Source organism: Megalobrama amblycephala, linkage group LG7 (assembly GCF_018812025.1).
Source record: "Megalobrama amblycephala isolate DHTTF-2021 linkage group LG7, ASM1881202v1, whole genome shotgun sequence".
NCBI lineage: Eukaryota > Metazoa > Chordata > Actinopteri > Cypriniformes > Xenocyprididae > Megalobrama > Megalobrama amblycephala.
The window spans coordinates 4,186,778-4,212,413 of NC_063050.1; the positions used below are offsets into that span (position 1 = coordinate 4,186,778).

At 39.8% G+C, this 25,636-nt stretch overlaps 3 protein-coding genes across 4 annotated transcripts; all 3 read left to right on the top strand.

The window, feature by feature from the left end:
• The first annotated feature begins 124 nt into the window (after window positions 1-124).
• LOC125271110 (zinc finger protein 260-like) lies at window positions 125-4,476 on the top strand. The gene is made up of 3 exons (XM_048195088.1): window positions 125-329; window positions 515-944; window positions 3,225-4,476. The coding sequence occupies exons 1-3, from the start codon at window positions 162-164 to the stop codon at window positions 4,340-4,342; spliced, it is 1,716 nt and encodes a 571-aa protein (XP_048051045.1). The 5' UTR covers window positions 125-161; the 3' UTR covers window positions 4,343-4,476.
• Window positions 4,477-5,152: 676 nt separating this feature from the next.
• LOC125271111 (zinc finger protein OZF-like) lies at window positions 5,153-13,604 on the top strand. The gene is made up of 4 exons (XM_048195089.1): window positions 5,153-7,361; window positions 10,624-10,791; window positions 10,980-11,394; window positions 12,368-13,604. The coding sequence occupies exons 2-4, from the start codon at window positions 10,624-10,626 to the stop codon at window positions 13,465-13,467; spliced, it is 1,683 nt and encodes a 560-aa protein (XP_048051046.1). The 5' UTR covers window positions 5,153-7,361; the 3' UTR covers window positions 13,468-13,604.
• Window positions 13,605-14,196: 592 nt separating this feature from the next.
• On the top strand, window positions 14,197-23,651 carry LOC125271123 (zinc finger protein 501-like). 2 transcript variants are annotated; one of them, XM_048195104.1, is made up of 4 exons: window positions 14,197-17,097; window positions 17,565-17,732; window positions 17,961-18,309; window positions 22,419-23,651. In XM_048195104.1, the coding sequence occupies exons 1-4, from the start codon at window positions 17,065-17,067 to the stop codon at window positions 23,426-23,428; spliced, it is 1,560 nt and encodes a 519-aa protein (XP_048051061.1). In that variant the 5' UTR covers window positions 14,197-17,064; the 3' UTR covers window positions 23,429-23,651. The 2 variants fall into 2 exon arrangements, with proteins under 2 accessions (XP_048051061.1, XP_048051060.1); XM_048195103.1 differs by having other exon boundaries at window positions 14,209-17,097; window positions 17,913-18,309.
• Window positions 23,652-25,636: the final 1,985 nt, after the last annotated feature.

Consider the following 25,636-nt stretch of genomic DNA (forward strand, 5'->3'; position numbering starts at 1 on the left):
ATATATGAAATTTATATTTCTTGAGAAATTATAATCATTTTCTTCATTCTGTGTAGTTCTGCTCTCGTCTATAATTGTAATCATTTTGAGTTTGATAAGTGTCAATCGATTATAAATGCGTCTTTTAGTAATGATGTGATGTGTAATGTGTTTGTGTTCAGATGTTGAGCATGAAAGCGCAGATGGATGTGATCTGCTGTAAATCAGTAGGAACTGATCTGTCCATGCTGGATATTGAGGATTTCATCAGTGAAATCTGTCAGCTGAAGAAAGAGGTGGCGTCACTGGAGGCAAAGCTGAGAGAAAGAGGAGACAAACCCAACAGAGAGGTTTGAGCGGCTCATTTCATCCTTCAGCTCAATCAAACCAAAGTTTTGTTAGCTTCTCACTTCTTATGTACATCTCAAATTAAACCAGCAGCAAAATATGCTAATCTAATCACCAATATAACCACTAGAGATAACTGCTGAGTAATGAGGCTAATATCAACAGGTTGTTTATTTGTGTTTGTCAGGATCTGGAGAAGGTTTCAGTGTGTGTGACTGACGGGACAGAAGCTCAGGATTCAGTCTGGAGATCCAGAGACACACAGGACTCAGAGCTCAGCCTCACTTTACTGTGTTATACTGACGCTCAGGATCATGGATCCGCTGATCAAACCTCTGACTGTAACGCTGGAGAACAGCAGATGCTGCAGACGCCGCTGAAGATGTGCTCCGTCAAACTGGTGGACTGCAGGAACCTGATAGAGAGCAGAGGAGAAAAAAACACAGCAGAGGAACAACAACAGAGACACGAGGAGGAGGATGAAGATGATCTGAAGAATAATGATGATGATGATGATGATGATGGAAATAATGAAGATGATGGGAATGTTGAGGATAATGATGGGAATGAGTATGTGGATGATGATGAGGATGATAATGATGACTTCATTCCTTCAGGTATGTTTCTCCCTTTTATGATCTTTTGTTAGGGCAAATGAACAATTGGAGGGGATTTAGTTCCTAAATCAGCAGTTGCAAACATTAGTTACTGTGAACCGACGTGTTGAAAACACTGTATCATGAGCTGCATCACAACTTCACAACATTTTTCAGCCCTATAAGTTATAGACAAATGTAACTCGTGCTGGCAGAATGAGTCGGCATGCGCACGGGATAATGTTGAGTAAATTTTGGTAGAATTGGAGGTTTTCACAAAAATGATTTAACTCTTCGTCTAGCGATCCTAATGCTTCAAATAGGAATTAAACATCTAAAAGTATCTTTATTTGTACATTTTCTGGGAGGAGTACAGTGCATCTAGAAAGTATTCACAGCGCTTCACTTTTTCCACATTTTGTTATGTTACAGCCTCATTCCAGAAGGGATTAAATTCATTATTTTACTCAAATGTCTACAAGCAATACCCCATAATGACAATGTGAAAGAGGTTTGTTTGAAATCTTTGCCAATGTATTAAAAATAAAAAACAAAAAAATAACGTACATAAGTATTCACAATCTTTGCTCAATACTTTGTTGAAGCACCTTTGGCACCAATTACAGCCTCAAGTCTTTTTGACTATGATGCTACAAGCTTGGCACACCTGTTTTTGGGCAGTTTCTCCCATTCTTCTTTGCAGGACCTCTCAAGCTCCATCAGGTTGGATGGGAAGCGTCGGTGCACAGCCATTTTCAGATCTCTACAGAGATGTTCAATCAGGTTCAAGTCTGGGCTCTGGCTGGGCCTTTCAAGGACATTCACAGGGTTGTCCCATAGCCACTCCTTTGTTATCTTGGCTGTGTGCTTAGGGTCGTAGTCCTGTTGAAAGATGAAACGTATTCCCAGTCTGAGGTCTGGAGAAGGTTTTCATCAAGCATGTCTCTGTACATTGCTGCATTCATCTTTCCCTCTATCCTGACTAGTCTCCCAGTTCCTGCCGCTGAAAAACATCCCTACAGCATGATGCTGCCACCACCATGCTTCAATATAGGGATGGTATTGGCCAGGTGATGAGCGGAGCCTGGTTTCCTCTAGACGTGACACTTGCTAAAGTGGTCAGTCTTTGTTTCATCAGACCAGAGAATTTTTTTCTCATGGTCTGAGAGTCCTCCAGGCGGGCTGTCATGTGCCTTTTACTGAGGAGTGGCTTCCTTCTGGCCACTTTACCATACAGGCCTGATTGGTGGAGTGCTGCAGAGATGGTTGTTCTTCTGGAAGGTTCTTCTCTCTCCACAGAGAAATGCTGGAGCTCTGTCAGAGTGACCATCGGGCTCTTGGTCACCTCCCTGACTAATGCCCTTCTCCCCCGATTGCTCAGTTTGGAAGAGTCCTGGTGGTTCCAAACTTCTTTCATTTATGGATGATGGAGGCCACTGTGCTCATTGGGACCTTCAATGCTGCAGAAATTTTTCTGTACCCTAAGGCTGTAACGTAACAAAATGTGGAAAAAGTGAAGCCCTGGGAATTCTCTCCGGGTGCACTGTACCTTTCCTTTGTCCATGAAGAATGTTGTTTTTCTCTACTCGCTTCTCAACAACCTGTGCTTCTCTTGTCACAAGTTTGGTATTGTTTTAAAGCACAGTATTTCAACTTAGCGAATTCTCGATGACATGAGTCTGAACCTATAAAATGTTATTTTCAAACTCATACTGATGTATACAGAAATTCACCCATTATCTGTTATGTTTTAAGTGGACGTTTGGTTAACTAGGGGAAAAACATGTGATGTGTAACATTTATATTAGATATGTGTGGTACAGTAGGTCTTAATCTATAGGCTGTCTGTTTCATTAATGTTAATCAAACAATTGTGGAATCATGGGATAAAAAGTTGAAATCAACTCCCATGATTCCACAATTGGTTACCATAACCAAAAAACAGACAGCATTTGGTGGTATTATTAAGGATTTTAAGGTGTGTTTGCTGGTGATTTTGTTTTGGAATTTTCAGAAAACTTTTACTCAATTTTTCTCAAAACTGACTTTGCTGACTCTATTGACATCAAACCGGTGTAGCTTAAATCATACATCATTTTGAATTTTTTTCTTAATGGAGAATGTAAAAATATGAAAATAACAATTACTCATTTTTGAAAATTTGCCCATTGCGACTCACCAGCACAAGTCACAAATATAGATGGATATTATAACATTTTACATGATGGCAAGTGAATTATTTATTAAATCTCTTTGTGTTCATTTTAATTTTTAAGTACCATTTTAGTGCATTCTTTTCAGATGAGAATGGCAGTTCAGCTTCTTATGCAGAAACAACCTCAACATCAAAAGATCAGCTGAAGGTCAAGAGTTTTTCCTGCTCCACCTGTGGGAAAACATTGAGTTCACAGGGTTATTTAGCGAGACATGAGAGAACACACACAGAACAGAAAGATTTCACCTGCAAGATGTGCGACATCAGCTTTCCTACCTTAGAAGAGAGGAGACGTCATAGAAAAGAGCACAGAGCGAAGAAGGATTTTCACTGTGAACAGTGCGGGAAGGATTTCTTCACCACTCTTTATACTATGAGAGTTCACATGAAGTCACACACTGGTGAAAAGCCTTTCCAATGCAGCGGATGTGACAAGAATTTCAGCATCAAAAGCAGGCTTATTGCTCACAAACGACTCCACACGGGTGAAAAGCCTTTCCACTGCAGTGAGTGTGACAAGAATTATACCACCAAAGGGAATCTCGATGCTCATATGAGAATCCACACGGGTGAAAAGCCGTATAAGTGCCCTCACTGCGAGAAGAGCTTCAGCCACAAACCTTCTCTGAATGCCCATGTGCGTGTTCACACCAATGAGAGGCCGTACCAGTGCAGTGAATGTGGGAAAACCTTTAAGGACTTGTGTTCTCTGAAATCACACCAAATAATACACTCTGAGGAGAAACAGTATCAGTGTTCGTACTGTGATAAACGATTCCGTCAAAAATGTAATTTGATTCATCATGAGAGGATTCACACCGGAGAGAAACCGTACCTGTGCTCCTACTGCGGGAAGAGCTTTGCAAATCAGGGTCAATTCGGTGTCCATCAGAGAGTTCACACTGGAGAAAGACCGTATCACTGCAGCGTTTGTGGGAAGAGTTTCAGTAAATATGATACCTTGCAAAATCACAAGAGGATTCATACAGGAGAAAGACCGTACAAGTGTTCTCAGTGTGACAAGGCGTTCACTCGATTAGACGTCTTGAAGACTCATGAGCGAGTTCATACAGGAGAGAAACCTTACCACTGCTCCATCTGCGGTGAGAGATTCACTTATTTAGGTAGTTTTCAGACCCACCAGAAGAAACACACTGAAGAACAAACTGCTCCAGAATCATCATCAGTGACCTTTCATCAGTAAAAAAACTTGGCTTCTTTTGGCAGTAATATTAACTGTAAAATATGGCAGCTCCACATCAAGAATCTAACTTCTCCTCACCTGCATTAAAGGTTTAATTCACCCAAAAATGAAAATTCTGTCATTATTTACTCACCCCATGTCAGTCTTCACCCGTAAGACCTTCGTTCATCTTCATTTTTGATGAAATCCGAGAGGTATACGACTCGTCCATAGACGGCAATATAATCAACATATTCAAGGTCCAGAAAGGTACTAAAGACATTGTTAAAACAGTCGACGTTAATGCAGTGGTTCAACCTTAATGATATGAAGAGACGAGAATACTTTTGTGTGCAAAAACAAAACAAAAATATTGACTTTATTCAACAATCTCTTCTGTTCCGTGTGATTCTCATACGTTGTTTACATTCAGCTCTTCCAGGTTCTACATCAGAATGCCAGATCAGTATTGGCCAAAGCTGACAAGTAAAATATTAATTAAAACTCTTTGTGTTCATTTTAATTTTTAAGTAACATTTTAGTGCTGTTTTGTTCTTTTCAGATGAGAATGGCAGTTGAGCTTCTTATGAAGAAACAACCTCAACATCAAAAGATCAGCTGAAGGTCAAGAGATTTTCCTGCTCCACCTGTGGGAAAACATTGAGCTCACAGGGTTATTTAGTGAGACATGAGAGAACACACATTCTCATACACTGTTTACATTCAGCTCTTCCAGGTTCTACATCAGAATGCCAGATCAGTATTGGCCGAAGCTGATCACGTGATCAGCACGACGCATGAGTGTGATGCTGACGCAGGAGCCGGACAATAATGAGTCGCCGTTCTGATGTAGAACCTGGAAGATGTAAGAAAAATGGTGAAGAGTCTGCTTATAGACTGGAGGTTGAACAGCTGGCTGTCTGGTGCAGTCACAACAACCTGGAGCTGAACATGCTCAAACCAGTGGAGATGATAGTGGACTTTAGGAGGAACAGCCCAGAACTCCCTCCACTCACCATCATGAACAGCTCTGTGTGAAGTGGAGGCAGTGGAGTTCTTGGGCACCACCATCTCTCAGGACCTGAAGTAGGACAATCACATTAGCTGCATTTCCACTGTCGGGCCAAAGCGGCATACTAGTGCATGTCAATACCAGTCAATTTCCACTGTCACTTCCAGGGCTTGATCAGGCGTCCTCAGGGCTAACGGTCAGGGTATTTTGGCACGCCTTGGTTCAAAGCGGGCCAGCTCGGACTTGTGTTTAAGAACAAAGGTGAAGTTTATCTGAGTCTGGAGACGGCAGAGCAACGGATGATTTCATATACCAGCTAACATCAGCATTAAAGACTTATAAAATCATTTTAGCTCAAAACACACTTTCAGACAGCAGCGACTGTTTGAAATAACTTCTGTTTGTGATCCGATGTGGATTATGATCACTGTATAAGCCAGAAATATTTATATGCGACGCAAAAGAGTATGCGCGCTGTCCATTAAGCCCTGGGTATACTTAGTTTTTTTTACGCATTCGCTAGTGTACGCATACAGTTGAATGCACAGCTTTGAAAAGTATGCTTCATTTGACTCGTACGCATGTGTTTTCCAACTGGTGGGTGTTTATATATCATGCAATGAAAATGATCCCCTTCATCCGACCCCACCCCTAAACCCTACCCACACTGATGTGGGCAAATTAGGTAACGCTCTCAAAAACGCCCCTCTGTTTATGGCTTCGCCCACTGATCATTACTGTCCTGCAGAAACCTGTGCTTGCGGACACCTCTTGCTCCGCTACTGGACACAAAAGAATCCCAGAAATGACCCACATAACATCTATTTAATGTGCATATAAGGGTCTGATAGATTTCATCTGGTATATTGATCTCATGTGAAAACACAAAACTCAGTCAGCCACATATTCTTTTAGCAGTAATTCAAATCTTACTGAAAACATGGCAATAGAGGGTATGCACGTGACGTCACTGACGGCCGCTACGACTGCGGTTACGCCCACTGAGTGGCAAAAAGACTGAGCGGCAGCATTGGTTGTCAGCGTGAATGCCACGAAAAACACAATACACATCCAAAACGGAAGAGCTTTGCGATTGACTGTACAAATAGCTTTGACAAAATCTGAGGTATATTTTTACAGACTGCCGAAAACTACAGAAAAAAGCAAATGGATCGCTGTAATTCACATAATAGACTCCAGGAAGAGAAGCATAGATTTGCAGTTATCATTTTGTGTCATAATATTGGATTTTGAGGTAAAATCGTACCCAATTCAAATTCATCAATTAAACCAGCCTATATTCTGCATAATTGGGTGTTTTTAAATAAACACTGTCAAAAACTATTCAAGTTTTAGGGCTAGACGATATATAACATTGATACAAGTGATCACCCATATTTAGACATACCTAGGCCTATATTGTAGAAAATGTTCACAGGCAGATTTGCTTTATGTATTTCCCCGGCGTCGAAATCAGGCACATAAATGTCAGGAAAAGCGACTCTTGGCTGCATGCCAATATCCATGGGTTAGGTTTTGACATGTTATAAGGAACATTTCGAGTCCAACATTTAGTGTAATCGTTTGTTTTACTCGCGTTTTCGCAGTTTCCCCTATTAAATCCAGTCATGCAGCAGGTTATTTTGCCACTCAGTCCTGCTGAGGGATGCATACCCTCTAAACAGGGCAAGAAATTACATTTATTTTATTTTTTTAGTTCATGTGAGCTGAACTGATTATGCAGTAAAACAGGACACGAATGACATGTACAAAAATAACAGCTAAAAACTTCTCATCACCACGTCATTGAGTTTTAAAAAAAATCGTTTCGTATAGGTTATTGTAGCTGATGGTTTGGGTGTTATTTTCACATCTACACCTCTGGAATTCAAGGTTATTTTTGATTGAGAAAAAGACGGAGAGAGTTTGCTGTGAGCAGGTGTTACAGGAGCCTGTAGGGGGCGCTCTGACGCTCTTCAGTCCGCCGGTAAAACCACGAAGAAAAAACGAAGCTGCTGCACTGAGACGGTGTGTATTTAACTGTTTATGTGATTGTAGATTTTATGTCTTTAGTGTTTTAAAGAGCTTAAATGAAGCATTTCCTCACTATTTAATCATAATATAGAGTTAACATTGATACTACAGCATAGTTCAACTTAGATATTTGTAATAAAATCATAGTAAACAGATTTACCATTACTGACTACAGCAGCTGTGTTTTAACTGATATTTGTAAAACCATAGTTAGGTTTAATTTTCAGTGCTGGACATTTAAGGATCTTGAAACTAGTACAAATAACACGTGTACGTGTTTACTTTAAAAATGTATCGGTAGCACTTTATTTTACAGTACGTGTACTTTCCTGGTACATATATAGTAATTATATTGTACATACAGGTAAAAGAGTGGTAACACAAGGTACTTACCTGACATGTATGTACATGGGAACTAATAAGAAACACTGCTGTACTTTCCAATGGTACATACATGGTAACTACTTTGTACCTATAGACAAGTGTCGGGTAATCACAGGTGCTTACTTATAGTGTCCGTATATGGTCACTAACAGACACATTACTGTACTTACTAATGGTATGTACATGGTAAATATTTTGTACTTACAGACAAGTGTGAATAATAACAAGCACTTATTTATGGTAACTTGTAAGACACATTACTGTACTTACTAATTGTCTAAAAAGCTTATTATTGCAAAGGTTAAAGAGCTGGTAATTCCTATGTAATGTTTATGTACAAGGGCTCACTTTATTTTACAGTCCTATTTCCATGTACTTATTATGAACGTACTAGTGAATATACCAGTTAGTTAATGCGTAAGTTACGCCTGGTAAGAGCTGGTAATTCCTTTGTAATGTTTATGTACAAGGGCTCACTTTATTTTACAGTCCTATTTCCATGTACTTATTATGAACGTACTAGTGAATATACCAGTTAGTTAATGCGTAAGTTACACCTGGTAAGAGCTGGTAATTCCTATGTAATGTTTATGTACAAGGGTTCACTTTATTTTACAGTCCTATTTCCATGTACTTATTATGAACGTACTAGTGAATATACCAGTTAATTACCAGTATACCAGTTAATGTGTAAGTTACACCTGGTAAGAGCATACGTACCTTTCAAAGACACAAAACGTACATTTTTGTAAATGAAAATGATAATTTTATTAAAAATATAACATCAAAACGATATTTTGAGCTGCTAATCCTACACCTACCTTTAAAGTAACCCATAAACATTTATTAAAACTCTGTACTGTTTTAAATAAAAGAATGACAGACAAACAAGCGTAATCACAACAATTTATTTATTACGAAAATGTCGTACCAAAAGTAGTTCAAATGATGATGAGTCGCACTCCTCTCTGGCGGTAAATAATAGTTTTTTACACAGCAGAATATGATGAATCCGGCTTCTCTACGTGAAGGCGCGCACTCATTCAAATGTCAATTCACTGAAACACGGCATGTCGCAATCTGTGACGAAGCAGGTGAGAGCCAATGAGCGTTCGATATCAGTGACGTAAACCATGTCGTAACGCTTCTCGAGGGTGGCGCTACTTTCAAATTTAAATTATAACGAGCGCGAGCTTTGACTGTGACGTCGCTGCTGAGAATGAAGATGAAGATTTATGGATAAAGGGCTGAATTTGGATCTGTTCCTCACAAACATATGGATTCTAAAGATATGGAGTACAGCAAACAAATAAAATGGGTGTGATTTGTGAATATATGTTGTGTTTTGATGTATCTTATGATTGTATTGTCAGTCGCTGCATAGGAGAAAACATATTCTGTGTCTCACAGCAAACAAACTAAATATTACAAGTCACGAACAGAAATGTTATTTCATATTAAGCAGATGAGTGAACTGTATTCAAAAAATGTGACTGAAAACATGTATTGATATGACAATTGAATACATACAACAGATTTAAAACATTAATCCCATGATTTTATTACAGGGGAATTCATTTACATTCAAACTTTACGTTACATGATTTATTATTGCTGTTAATAGGTAATGTATGTTTTTGTGTGTATGAAAACGTAGGTGTGGTTAAACCACATTTTATGTAAAAATACACATGTATTCTCATGAGATCACGGTAATTCCTATGTAATGTTTATGCACAAGGGTTCACTTTATTTTACAGTCCTATTTCCATGTACTTATTATGAACGTACTAGTGAATATACCAGTTAGTTAATGTGTAAGTTACACCTGGTAAGAGCTGGTAATTCCTATGTAATGTTGTACAAGGGCTCACTTTATTTTACAGTCCTATTTACATGTACTTATGAACGTACTAGTGAATATACCAGTTAGTTAATGTGTAAGTTACACATTACTTAGGGTGAGGAATGAGCATGGTACAAGATTCTTGAGTACTGCCTAATCTTTACAGGACAATAATTCACTTAATAGGGGTATTTTGATGACATACATACAGATCAGTAACACTACTGTACTTGGTATACTCAGTTGTCATGTGTCAAAAGCCTTGCTTAAAAGGACTACTTGATAAGTATTAACACTATGAAGTGCTGTATAGTTACTGCAGTGTATCATTTTGGTAAGCACATTTGTTTCACAGTAGTTAAGTAAGTGTCTGTTATTTGTGTCCACACTTGGCCGTGAGTACAACATAATTACCATGTATATACCACTAGTAAGTACAGTAATGTGTCTTACAAGTTACCATAAATAAGTGCCTGTTATTACCCACACTTGTCTGTAAGTACAAAATATTCACCATGTACGTACCATTAGTAAGTACAGTAATGTGTCTGTTAGTTATCATATACAGACACTATAAGTAAGCACCTGTTATTACCCGACACTTGTCTATAGGTACAAAGTAGCTACCATGTATGTACCATTGGAAAGTACAGCAGTGTTTCTTATTAGTTCCCATGTACATACATGTCAGGTAAGTACCTTGTGTTACCACTCTTTTACCTGTATGTACAATATAATTACTATATATGTACCAGGAAAGTACACGTACTGTAAAATAAAGTGCTACCGATTTATCAAATACAGCTGCTAAATTTAAATGCTATATGTTTGATATTCTTACAAACTAAACAGACGGACCTAATCATGTACGTTTATAAATTAATATTTCTTAAAATTCTAACAAATTACAATAATTTTCTTCATTATGTGTAGTTCGGTCATAATTGTAAACTATCATTTTGAGTTTGTTAAGTGTCAGTCAATTATAAATGCGTCTTTTAGTAATGATGGTGTGTTTGTGTTCAGATGTTGAGCATGAAAGCGCAGATGGATGTGATCTGCTGTAAATCAGTAGGAACTGATCTGTCCATGATGGATATTGAGGATTTCATCAGTGAAATCTGTCAGCTGAAGAAAGAGGTGGCGTCACTGGAGGCAAAGCTGAGAGAAAGAGGAGACAAACCCAACAGAGAGGTTTGAGCGGCTCATTTCATCCTTCAGCTCAATCAAACCAAAGTTTTGTTAGCTTCTCACTTCTTATGCACATCTCAAATTAAACCAGCAGCAAAATATGCTAATCTAATCACCAATATAACCACTAGAGATAACTGCTGAGTAATGAGGCTAATATCAACAGGTTGTTGTTTATTTGTGTTTGTCAGGATCTGGAGAAGGTTTCAGTGTGTGTGACTGACGGGACAGAAGCTCAGGATTCAGTCTGGAGATCCAGAGACACACAGGACTCAGAGCTCAGCCTCACTTTACTGTGTTATACTGACGCTCAGGATCATGGATCCACTGATCAAACCTCTGACTGTAACGCTGGAGAACAGCAGATGCTGCAGACGCCGCTGAAGATGTGCTCCGTCAAACTGGTGGACTGCAGGAACCTGATAAAAACCACAGCAGAGGAACAACAACAGAGACATGAGGAGGAGGAAGAAGATGGGATTGATGATTATAATGAGGAGGAGGAGGATGTAGATGATCAGAATAATGATGATGATGATGATGATGATGATGAAGGAAATAATGAGGATTATGGGAATGATGATAATGATGACTTCGTTCCTTCAGGTATGTTTCTTCTTGGCAAATGATTGGGGGGGTTCCTAAATCAGCAGGTGCAGACATTAGTTACTGTGAACCGACATGTTGAAAACACTGTATCATGAGCTGCATCACAACTTCACAACATTTTTCAGCCCTAGAAGAAATAGACAAATGTAACTCGTGCTGGCAGAATGAATCGGCATGTGCAGACTAATTTCGAGCTACAGGCAAAACAAGTGAAAACTGTAAATGGTAGACTTGGAGATTTTCACAAAAATTAGTTCATTAAGTCTTTGTCTAGTGATTCTAATGCTCCAAATAGCAATTAAACATCTAAAGTATCTTTATTTGTAGATTTTCTGAGAGCCGTACCTTTCCTTTGTCCATTAAGAATGTTGTTTTTCTCTGTTCGCTTCTCAATGACCGGTGCTTCCATCATCACAAGTTTGGTATTGTTTTAAAGCACAGCATTTCAACTTAGCGAATATTCATAGCGAATTCTCGATGGCATGAGTCTGAACCAATGAAATGTCATTTTCAAAACAATCTGTCTTGGGAGTATTCACACACTATCTGTTGTGTCTTAAGTGAATGTTTGGTTAACTAGGGGAAGAACATGTGATGTGTAACATTATATTAGATATGTGTGGTACAGTAGGTCTTAATATATAGGCTGTCTGTTTCATTAATGTTAATCAATTGTGGAATAATGGGGAAAAAAAGTTATATATATATATATATATATATGTGTGTGTGTGTGTGTTTGCTGGTGATTTTCTTTTGGAATCTTCAGAAAACTTTTAGTCGATTTTTCTCAAAACTGAATTTGCTGACTCTATAAAACTATTTTTTGAAAAATTGTGACTCACCAGCACGGGTCACAAATATAGACAGGTGTTATAACATTTTATATGATGATAAGTGAATGATTAATTTAATCTCATTGTGTTCATTTTAATTTTTAAGTAACATTTTAGTGCCATTTTGTTCTTTTCAGATGAGAATGGCAGTTCATCTTCTGATGAAGAAATAACCTCAACATCAAAAGATCAGCTGAAGGTCAAGAGATTTTCCTGCTCCACCTGTGGGAAAACATTGAGTTCACAGGGTTATTTAGCGAGACATGAGAGAAAACACACAGAACAGAAAGATTTCACCTGCAAGATATGCAACATCAGCTTTCCTACCTTAGAAGAGAGGAGACGTCATTCAAAAGAGCACACCGTGAAGAAGGAGTTTCACTGTGAACAGTGCGGGAAGGATTTTTTCACCACTCCTTCTAATATGAGAGTTCACATGAAGAGGCACACTGGGGAAAAGCCTTTCCACTGCAGCGAATGTGACAAGTATTTCAACAGCAAGTCAAATCTTGCTGTTCATAAGCGAACCCACACGGGCGAAAAGCCTTACCACTGCAGCGAATGCGACATGCGATTCGGCACCAAAGGGAATCTCGATGCTCATATGAGAATCCACACGGGTGAAAAGCCGTATAAGTGCCCTCACTGTGAGAAGAGCTTCAACCACAAACCCCATCTGAAGACCCATGTGCGTGTTCACACCAATGAGAGGCCGTATCAGTGCAGTGAATGTGGGAAAACCTGTAAGGACTCAAGTTCTCTAAGATCACACCAAAAAATACATTCTGAGGAGAAACCATATCAGTGTTCACACTGTGATAAATGTTTCCGTCAAAAATGTAATTTGATTCATCATGAGAGGACTCACACCGGAGAGAAACCGTACCTGTGCTCCTACTGCGGGAAGAGCTTTTTTGATCAGGCTCAACACGGTGTTCATCTGAGAGTTCACACTGGAGAAAGACCGTATCACTGCAGCGTTTGTGGGAAGAGTTTCAAGCAAAACATTAAATTAGCCATGCACAAGAGGATTCATACAGGAGAAAGACCGTATAAGTGTTCTCAGTGTGACAAGACTTTCGCTCGATCCGACGTCCTGAAGACTCATGAGCGAGTTCATACAGGAGAGAAACCTTACCGCTGCTCCATCTGCGGCGAGAGATTCGCTTATTTAGGTAGTTTTCAGACCCATCAGAAGAAACACACTAAAGAACAAACTGCACCAGAATCATCATAGTTAACTTTCATCAGTAAAAAAAACATTAGCCACAGCTTCTTTTAGCAGTAATATTAACTGTAAAATATGACAACACCACATCAGGGCAAAAAACTAAGTTCTCCTCACCTGCATTAAAGGTTTAATTCACCTAAAAATGAAAATTCTGTCATTATTTACTCACCCCATGTCGGTCCTCACCTGTAAGACCTTCGTTCATCTTCATTTTTGATGAAATCCGAGAGGTATACGACTCGTCCAAAACTAACTTCTCCTCACTCGCATTAAAGGTTTAATTACCCAAAAAAGAAATTTCTGTCATTAATTACTCACCCTCATGTCGTTCCAAACCCGTAAGACTGGTGCAGTCACAACAACCTGGAGCTGAACACGCTCAAACCAGTGGAGATGATAGTGGACTTCAGGAGGAACAGCCCAGAACTCCCTCCACTCACCATCATGAACAGCTCTGTGTGAAGTGGAGGCAGTGGAGTTCCTGGGTACCACCATCTCTCAAGACCTGAAGTGGGACAATCACATTGACTCCATGGTGAAAAAGGCCCAGCAGAGGCCCAGCTGAGGAAGTTCAACATGCCACAGAAGCTGTTGAAACAGGTCTACTCAGCTATCATTGAGTCTGGCCTGTGTTCATCTATAACAGGGGTAGGCAAGTTCCGTCCTAGAGAGCCGCCGTCCTGCAGAGTTTAGCTCCAACCCTGAAAAAAAACCTTCAGCTGCCTATAGCCTTAGTAATCCTGAAGAGCTTGATTAGCTTGTTCAGGTGTGTTTGATTAAGGTTGGAGCTAAACTCAGCAGGACAGCGGCTCTCTAGGACCGAACTTGCCTACCCCTGATCTATAACTATCTGATTTGGTTCAGCCACCAAATCAGACATGAGTAGACTACAACGGACAGTCCCCAAACAAGTTCCCCCCTGCCCAAACTCAAAGACCTCTACACCCCCAGAGTGAGAACAAGGGATAAAAAATCACTTTGGACCCCACACACCTAGCCCACTGTCTCTTTGAACTTCTTGTAACTTACTTAGGTGTGAAAGTTGGTCATGGTCAAGTTCACCCAGTGGAAGCTAAACTTTCTAGAGTTTCCAGTTTCCCTTTAAAAAACGAGAGTTGCAACGATTTTTGGGAATGGCGGGCTACTACAGAGGATTTTGTGAGAATATCGCCACTGTAGTCTCTCCATTAACTAACCTCCTGAGTCCCTCTAAGAAGTTTATATGGAGTGTGCTGATGCTTTTTCTGCTGTAAAGGACATTATTTGTAATGCCCCTGTGCTTACTGCCCCAAACTTCACCCTGCCTTTTAAACTACTGATTGATGCCAGTGCAACTTGGGTAGGAGCAGTCCTACTGCAGGAAGATTCCTCTGGAGTAGACCACCCAGTATGCTACTTCTCCAGAAAACTCTCCAAGTGTCAGCAGCATTATAGCACCATAGAGAAGGAAACCTTAGCTCTTCTTTAGGCTTTGCAACATTTTGAAGTTTATGTTGGAGGTGGTTGTTCCCCAGTGTTAATTTATACCGACCACAATCCCCTAATCTTCTTATATCAAATGTGCAATTCTAATCAATGCCTGATGTGCTGGTCCTTCATTGTGCCAGAGTACACCTTAGAAATTCATCATAAGAAGGGCTCAGAAAATGTAAAAGCGGATGCGTTGTCCAATACCAATTGTGCTGACAAATGATCTGTGAATTTTGAACATGTTTGTACGTGATGCCACCTTTTTCTCGTAGAGGAGCTTGCATTTGAACAGAGGGAACTGGCTGTTCACCAGAGAGAGAATGGCCTGTCTGCTTTCCCAGACTTTGTTGGATGTTGTGTGCACTGAGCTTTCTTTAAGAAAGCCTGTTGTACCTGCTGTAGTGGCAGAGAAAGCTTGGTGTGTAATAGCTCCATTATTGTTGCCTGCAAATGCAGTAAGGAGGCGGTGCCACTGTTGTTTCTACTAACACTTGCTTTTCTCCAGTATTTGGGATAGTAAGGTAGTCAGGGGAGGGATCTGTTGTTTATTTAGATTTTTCGTTTAATAGGTTAATTAGATTCCCATAGTCCAGAGGTGGGGAACGTTGATTCTGGAGGGCCATTGTCCTGCAGAGTTTAGCTCCAACCCTAAAAAAACACTCACCTGCCTGTAACTTTAGGCCCTGTCCCAAATGGCACCCTAAACACTCACGGCCTTCCTTAGAGTCCGCACTTTCGTGACGTAAAGTTGCTTTGACTGTCAGGGAAGAAGTCTGCCGTGGAGCTTGCACCAGTGTAGGGTCAGCAAAAGTGTGCATCGAGGGTACATATTGGCCGCAAAGGGGGCACTCGCGAACACCCTTCTGAAGCCTAAAATTAACAAATGGGACACCGTACGGTCTCATGGAATCAATGGACACATGCACGCGGCAGCCATTGTAAGTCCACAAGACCGAAAGTGCATAGAAGTGTGCCATTTGGGACAGGGCCTTCATAATCCTGAAGACCTTGATTAGCTTCAGGTGTGTTTAATTAGGTTTGGAGCTAAACTCTGCAGGACAATGGCCCTCCAGTATCAACGTTCCCCACCCCTGCCTTAGTCCCAGCTAGCTTACATTTTGTTTGTTATTTTGGTTCCTGAAGCTTAAAGCATCTTATCATAATTTCTTTTTGAGTTGTCATTACTTTTATCAACCTTATCCTTAACTGCTGTACAAGAGTCTTTGTAAATAAAAGCTTGAAGAGGGGAGTAATGTTACTCCCCTGCCACCCCTAGACAAAAAGGGAATGTAACAATTATCTACTATACGTTTTATATATACACTCTGTATTTCTACTACTGGATTATATTGCTTTATTTAAATAAATATTATTGTTATATTTAATTTCTACTGTGTAATTCCAAAAGACGTCGAATCCCAGGAATGACTCACATATTAAATAATAGCACCATATGAAAATAAGTGTCTAACAATGAAGATAAATCGCTCTCATGCTATGTGTATATTATTAAGAGTTTACCATAGTACACATTGACTTTACAATTAAAAAAAGTGAAAGAATTGATAAAGTTAGTGACCCCTCATATTTTCTCAAACATCACACTTAGCACTACAAAATTATGTATTTTTTCTTAAAAAATTGTGTTTTACCAAAAAAAAGCAAATTTTACTGCCTATTTGTCAACTACCCAGATCATTGTCAGATACAGTTTTAAAGTATATTTATCAGGTATATTAATTGCATGTAAAAACACTAAACTCAACCACAGCGTCTTTTAGCTGTTATTAAAATCTTACTGAAAACATGACAGAAGGTACAGGGCAAGAAATTACAATTATTTTCCTCAGTTCATGTGAGCTGAACTGATTTATGAACGTGACACGAATGGTGCAGTGAGCATCAGGAGTACAAAAATAACATGCATATCCACGTCATTGAGTTTAACAAAACAATTGTGTCGTTTATGTTGTTGTAGCTGACGGTTTGGGCGTTATTTTAACATTCGTTGCTACACCTCTGGAATTCAAGGTTATTTTTGATTGAGAAAAAGACGGAGAGAGTTTGCTGTGAGCAGGTGTTACAGCATCCTGTAGGGGGCGCTCTGATACTCTCCAGTCCGCCGGTAAAACCATGAAGAAAGAAAGAAGCTGCTGCACTGTGACGGTGTGTATTTACTGTTTATGTGATTGTAGATTTTCTGACTTTAGTTTTTTAAAGAGCTTAAATGAAGTGTTTAACCATGATTCTACTGCACAGTATAACTTAGATATTTGTAATAAAATCATAATTAATAGATTTACCATTAACGTTACTGACTACAGCAGTGTTTTAACTGATATTTAGTTAACAAGTTTAATTTTCAGTGCCCGACATTCATTTTATTAAAATGGCAGCTAAATTTAAAATTTAGATGTGTTATGATATTCTTTCAATAACAAAACTAAACTGACCTATTCATGTTCATTTATATCTGATATCGATATTTCTTAATATTCTAAGAAATTACAATCATTTTCTTCATTCTGTGTAGTTCTGCTCTCGTTCATAATTGTAAACAATCATTTTGAGTTTGATAAGTGTCGGTCGATTATAAATGCGTCTTTTAGTAATGATGATGTGTTTGTGTTCAGATGTTGAGCATGAAAGCGCAGATGGATGTGATCTGCTGTAAATCAGTAGGAACTGATCTGTCCATGCTGGATATTGAGGATTTCATCAGTGAAATCTGTCAGCTGAAGAAAGAGGTGGCGTCACTGGAGGCAAAGCTGAGAGAAAGAGGAGACAAACCCAACAGAGAGGTTTGAGCGGTTCATCCTTCAGCTCAATCAAACCAAAGTTTTGTTAGCTTCTCACTTATGTACACCTCAAATTAAACCAGCAGCAAAATATGCGAATCTAATCACCAATATAACCACTAGAGATAACTGCTGAGTAATGAGGCTAATATCAACAGGTTGTTGTTTATTTGTGTTTGTCAGGATCTGGAGAAGGTTTCAGTGTGTGTGACTGATGGGACAGAAGCTCAGGATTCAGTCTGGAGATCCAGAGACACACAGGACTCAGAGCTCAGCCTCACTTTACTGTGTTATACTGACGCTCAGGATCATGGATCCGCTGATCAAACCTCTGACTGTAACGCTGGAGAACAGCAGATGCTGCAGACGCCGCTGAAGATGTGCTCCGTCAAACTGGTGGACTGCAGGAACCTGATAGAGAGCAAAGGAGAAAAAAACACAGCAGAGGAACAACAACAGAGACATGAGGAGGAAGAGGAGGATGAAGATGATGATTATAATGAGGAGGAGGATGAAGATCAGAATACTAGTGATGATGATGAAGGAAACAATGTTGAGGATGATGACTTCATTCCTTCAGGTATTTTTCTTCCTTTTATGAACTTTTGTTATGGCAAATGATAGTAGGGCTCAACAATTTGGGAAAAAGTAGTTACTCTGAACCGTCGTGTTGAAAACACTGTATTATGAGCTGCATCGCAATTTTTGTTTTATTCATTTTTTCTGCCCTAGAAGTAGACAAATATAGACAGATATTACAGAATTTTTATATGATGATAAATGAATGATTCATTAAAGGGCACCTATAATTCCCCTTTGTAATATAAGATGTAATATAAGTCTCTGGTGTCTCAGAGGTGTTTACGAATCCCCTTAACAGCGCTCAAACAAAGCATCACATTTTTAAAATTTCAGTACCTGATTTATACAAAAGTCGGTACTTTTGAAAACTCTAAGTAACACCAATACAATTCTGTCCAACACAACTTCTGTTTGTGGTACCATAAAGTAATAGAGCGTATGGAGACTAAGCGTAAGGGTTTGAGTGAGTTTGACAAGGGCCAAATTGTGATGGCTAGACGACTGGGTCAGAGCATCTCCAAAACTGCAGCTCTTGTGGGGTGTTCCCGGTCTGCAGTGGTCAGTATCTATCAAAAGTGCTCCAATGAAGGAACAGTGGTGAACCGGAGACAGGGTCATGGGCGGACAAGACTCATTGAAGGCTGGCCCGTGTGGTCCGATCCAACAGACGAGCTCCTGTAGCTCCAATTGCTCAAGAAGTTAATGCTGGTTCTGATAGAAAGGTGTCAGAATACACAGTGCATCAGTTTGTTGTGTATGGAGCTGCATAGCTGCAGACCAGTCAGGGTGCCCATGCTGACCCCTGTCCACCGCCGAAAGCACCAACAGTGGACACGTGAGCATCAGAACTGGACCACGGAGCAATGGAAGAAGGTGGCTTGGTCTGATGAATCACGTTTTCTTTTACATCACGTGGATGGCCGGGTGCGTGTGCGTGGCTTACCTGGGGAACACATGGCACCAGGATGCACTATGGGAAGAAGGCAAGCCGGCGGAGGCAGTGTGTTGCTTTGGGCAATGTTCTGCTGGGAAACCTTGGGTCCTGCCATCCATGTGGATGTTACTTTGACACGTACCACCTACCTAAGCATTGTTGAGACCATGTACACCCTTTCATGGAAACGGTATTCCCAGGTGACTGTGACATCTTTCAGCAGGATAATGCTCCTGCCACAAAGCAAAAATGGTTCAGGAATGGTTTGAGGAGCACAACAGTGAGTTTGAGGTGTTGACTTGGCCTCCAAGTTGCCCAGATCTCAATCCAATCGAGCATCTGTTGGATGTGCTGAACAAACCAGTCCAATCCATGGAGGATCCACCTCAACTTACAGGACTTAAAGGATCTGCTGCTAACATCTTGGTGCAGATACCACAGCACACCTTCAGGGGTCTAGAGGAGTCCATGCCTCCATGGGTCAGGGCTGTTTTGACAGCAAAAGGCAACACAATATTAGGAAGGTGGTCATAATTTTGTGCCTGATTAATGTAAACGTTCTTCGCACTGTCAAAATAAAAGTCACAACAACAGGTGCAGCTTTCGTCACTGCAGAGTTTCTACTGCCTTTGTGAATGCAACCAGGAAATCGGCCCTAGGGGAACTTTTAGTTTTTGGGTAACCAAACTGGTGGCTAGTTCTTATAACTAGAACTATCCGGTGCAAAAGCCCCTTATAATGGCACAACCACCTGTAACCCTGGTAGGAGGAAATACCCTTTATTTCTCTTAATACCCTTTAACCCGATTTCGCATCTCTGTTTGCGATCAGATCATTTTAAGCCGTTAAACTCCTGGACAGTATTAAGTTTAATGATTCAGTAACCAAATGCATTCAAACAATCAGTCCAAAACAGCGCTAATGTAAAGAAAACCAGGCTTATAATGTCAGAGATGGCAGAGAGAATAGAGATTCACATGTTTTCAGTTAATCATTCATTCCAGTGTCTGTTTCACTATAAAACACAAACTCTGCCATATTGTGTGATCATTCTGAGGAGTGCGAGCCGTCACGCGTGTGAAATACAGACTGAACGCAACACTGCTGTATGGCCAAATGATACGCAATAGCTGAGATGATTTCTCATCTGGATAAAGCAAACCAGTGTCTCGCTATTAAAGTTTTGATGAATGAGGATTTTGATCAAGGTAAAGATGACTGTGATGACATATTGGAGTTGTGCAGTGAGCACGCGTGACTCTGTATTGCAACTTGACTTGTTGCACTGTAGATTCTATACACTGTGGATGCTGAAAAGTTTTTCTTCATAGGTGCTTTGGTGTGGATAAATTTATAAAATTAAATGGTATCATATCATTTGGTTATTTGTGTTCTTTTGGAGTCTCCAAGTGTCCTTTTTTAGAAAGACACCTGAATTTACTTTTTAAAAAAAAGCTGGCAGGAAATACAGTTTTGTGTATTGATGCTTTACTTTGGTAGAAAATATACAGGTGCTGGTCATATAATTAGAATATCATCAAAAAGTTGATTTATTTCACTAATTCCATTCGAAAAGTGAAACTTGTGTATTATATTCATTCATTACACACAGACAGATATATTTCAAATGTTTATTTCTTTTAATTTTGATGATTATAACTGAGAACTAAGGAAAATCCCAAATTCAGTATCTCAGAAAATTAGAATATTACTTAAGACCAATACAAAGAAAGGATTTTTAGAAATCTTGGCCAACTGAAAAGTATGAACATGAAAAGTATGAGCATGTACAGCACTCAATACTTAGTTGTGGCTCCTTTTGCCTGAATTACTGCAGCAATGCGGTGTGGCATGGAGTGGATCAGTCTGTGGCACTGCTCAGGTGTTATGAGAGCCCAGGTTGCTCTGATAGTGGTCTTCAGCTCTTCTGCATTGTTGGGTCTGGCATATCGCATCTTCCTCTAAACAATACCCCATAGATTTTCTATGGGGTTAAGGTCAGGCGAGTTTGCTGGTCAATTAAGAACAGGGATACCATGGTCCTTAAACCAGGTACTGGTAGCTTTGGCACTGTGTGCAGGTGCCAAGTCCTGTTGAAAAAATCTGCATCTCCATAAAGTTGGTCAGCAGCAGGAAGCATGAAGTGCTCTAGAACTTCCTGGTATACAGCTGCGTTGACCTTGGACCTCAGAAAACACAGTGGACCAACACCAGCAGATGACATGGTACCCCAAACCATCACTGACTGTGGAAACTTTACACTGGACCTCAAGCAACGTGGATTGTGTGCCTCTCCTCTCTTCCTCCAGACTCTGGGACCCTGATTTCCAAAGGAAATGCCAAATTTACTTTCATCAGAGAACATAACTTTGGACCACTCAGCAGCAGTCCAGTCCTTTTTGTCTTTAGATGCTTCTGACGCTGTCTGTTGTTCAAGAGTGGCTTGACACAAGGAATGCGACAGCTGAAACCCATGTCTTGTATACGTCTGTGCGTAGTGGTTCTTGAAGCACTGACTCCAGCTGCAGTCCACTCTTTGTGAATCTCCCCCACATTTTTGAATGGGTTTTGTTTCACAATCCTCTCCAGGGTGCGGTTATCCCTATTGCTTGTACACTTTTTTCTACCACATCTTTTCCTTCCCTTTGCCTCTCTATTAATGTGCTTGGACACAGAGCTCTGTGAACAGCCAGCCTCTTTTGCAATGACCTTTTGTGTCTTGTCCTCCTTGTGCAAGGTGTCAATGGTCGTCTTTTGGACAACTGTCAAGTCAGCGGTCTTCCCCATGATTGTGTAGCCTACAGAACTAGACTGAGAGACCATTTAAAGGCCTTTGCAGGTGTTTTGAGTTAATTAGCTGATTAGAGTGTGGCACCAGGTGTCTTCAATATTGAACCTTTTCACAATATTCTAATTTTCTGAGATACTGAATTTGGGATTTTCCTTAGTTGTCATTTATAATCATCAAAATTAAAAGAAGTAAACTTTTGAAATATATTAGTCTGTGTGTAATGAATGAATATAATATACAAGTTTCACTTTTTGAATGGAATTAGTGAAATAAATCAACTTTTTGATGATATTCTAATTATATGACTAGCACCTGTAAATGATATGTACTTAATTCCATACTAGTTTTAAGTAACATTTTATTACCATTTTGTTCTTTTCAGATGAGAATGGCAGTTCAGCTCCTTATGAAGAAATAACCTCAACATCAAAAGATCAGCTGAAGGTCAAGAGATTTTCCTGCTCCACCTGTGGGAAAACATTGAGTTCACAGGGACATTTAGCGAGACATGAGAGAACACATACAGAACAGAAAGATTTCACCTGCAAGATGTGCGACATCAGCTTTCCTACCTTAGAAGAGAAGAGACGTCATACAAAAGAGCACAGAGCGAAGAAAGAGTTTAACTGCAAACAGTGTGGGAAGGTTTATTTCACTTATATGAGTCTAAAAGCTCATATGAAGACACACAGCAAAAAGACTTTCCATTGCAGCGAGTGCAACAAGTATTACAGAACCAAACAAATTCTTATTGTTCACAATCGAATCCACACGGGTGAAAAGCCATACAAGTGCCCTCACTGCGAGAGAAGATTCATGTACGCATCCAATCTGAAGGCCCATGTGCGTGTTCACACCAATGAGAGGCCGTACCAGTGCAGTGAATGTGGAAAAAACTTTACAAGTACAGGCTGTCTAAAGTCACACCAAAAAACACACTCTGAGGATAAACCATATCAGTGTAAACACTGTAATAAAGGATTTCGTCACACATCTCAGCTGAAAGAGCACGAGAAGATTCATACCGGAGAGAAACCGTACCTGTGCTCCTACTGCGGGAAGAGCTTTGCTCATTCACATCATTTTAAACATCATCAGAGGATTCACACTGGAGAAAGACCGTGTCAGTGCAGTGTTTGTGGGAAGAGTTTCAGAAAAGATAGTGCCTTAAAATATCACCAGAGAATTCATACAGGAGAAAGACCGTACAAGTGTTCTCAGTGTGACAAGGCGTTCGCTCGATTAGACGTCCTGAAGACTCATGAGCGAGTTCATACAGGAGAGAAACCTTACCGCTGCTCCATCTGCGGCGAGAGATTCACTTATTTAGGTAGTTTTTATACTCACCAGAAGAAACACACTAAAGAACAAACTGCTCCAGAATCATCATAGTGTTTTTTCATCAGTAAATCTGGATAAAAGACTCATCCTGAAACTGTAAATTGAGCTCTTTCTGCCAGTAGGTGGCAGTGTTGCATTGAGCTTTGGGAGAGTAGAGATGGATTGAACAGATTGCTTTGGATGTAGTCATGTTTAACAGAGCAGAGCAATGATTGTATCTTAAACTTGACAGAACAATTAAAAAGCCTCAAAATAAAGAAAATATTAATATGTATGCTTGCATTTCATAACGCTGTTAAACATGTTTTATCTTGTGAAATGGCCTCAAGCATGTTGTGTCTGTTAGGCCTTCACAAGGGAGAGTTGATCTCTACTGACATTTCAGAGATGTGTTGTGCTTGTGTCTAGGTGCAGGTCCTCCATTTGATCTGGATATGGCCTGGATCCGGCTGACTACGGTAAACCTCTGGATAAACTAATCTGCTAATATTAACAAGTACATCTGGTGTTATAGGAAGTGATCCTGGTTCCAGCTGACCTAATTTATGCTGCCTAACAATCCTTTAAATTCGGCATGAAATCAAAATTGACAACTCTAATTTATCCGTGCACTTCATTTAAAAAAAAAAAAAAATGTATGTGCCTTCGTAATCTTTAATCAAAAACATTAACCTCTCCCCCTCAAAACAACTCATCATCTCTTCCTGTCACATGCCATGGCGCAAGGGCTGGGCTATTCAGATCTGCCTCCATTTTGTTAGCAACTTCCAACAATCCAATCAATTTCTGAAGGACGAAATCAAGTCCCGCCCTCTCATTTCAGATGCCGTTTCACTCAGATAGACGTCACAGTAGAGAAGAAAAGACTATCGCAACTTCCACTTCATGCCAACTTTAATGCAGTGGTTCTGCAATCGTATGCAGCCCGTCTCGAATGCAGATGCGGCCCACAATATGCCAACCACAATTAAAAAATAAATGATAGTTTTACAATTTATTAATTGAATGTAAATTAAAATGGATTAACAATGGATTTGAAAATATAAATTGATAATGTGTTATGTGTATGCCAAATTAAAGAGATGCGTTTTTAGTCTAGATTTAAACTGACAGAGTGTGTCTGCTTCCCAAATAATGCTAGGAAGATTGTTCCAGAGTTTAGGTGCCAAATAGGTGAAGGATCTACCGCCTGCGGTTGATTTTAATATTATAGGTATTATTAATTGGCCTGTATTCTGTACATTAGGACTAGTTTAGAGAATTCTTCCTCTCCTAAAGCACCGAATGAATTTTTTCCTCAGGGATACTACAATGCACTGTCTGATGTGATACTGTAGTACAGGGGACTTCAACCTTTTTGGGCACATGCTTGAGCTTGTTTTTTGTTCAGTTTAACCTTAGTTTTGATCATCTCTAGTGTTCTTGATTTTACAAGCCACCAGTCCATTTTGTGTTTAGTTGTTTTTTTCTCAAATTCAGTTTTTCTCAAATGCTGGCAGTGGCACCCCCCACAGGTTGAAAACCCCTGCTGTAGTAGACGGTTTGCATGGTTATAATTTTCTCTCTAATACTGTCAATCTTGCAAGTAAAGAAGTTTTTAAACTCATTAGCCTCTGTATCAAATAAATACCTAGGGTTGTGTTTGTTTTCTTATAAGATATTTTGAATAAGTAGATCTTGCCGTATTTTAAGCCTTTCTGTATGCAATAATGATTTCTTTCCATGAAATGCGAAAAACCCCTAGTTTTGTTTTCTTCCAGCTGCGCTCCATTTTTCTGGCCGCTCTCTTAAGGGCCCGAGTGTGCTTATTGTTCCACGGTGTTTGATTAGTTTCCTTAGTTGCTCCTTTGAGCTTAAAGAAGATTGAGTCTAATGTGCTGGAAAATACAGAGGCAATAGTTTCTGTTGCAACATCGAGGTCTTCTAAGCTGTCTGGTATGCTAAGGCGATGAAACTGATCAGGAAGATTATTTATGAAGCGATCTTTAGTGGTAGAATTGATGGTTTTACCATATTTATGGCAGGGTGGCGGTTTTGCAGACTTGGCTAACTGTAGCATACACAAGACTAAATAATGATCTGAGATGTCATCTCTGCTGCAGAATTTCAACGGCATCAATATCGATTCCATGTGACAATATTAGATGTAAAGTATGACTACGACAATGAGTGGATCCTGACACGTGTTGTCTAACTCCAATAGTCAACTGGCAGTTGCACCATATTTTCATTGATGGATGGGTTTCATTTAATCAAGAA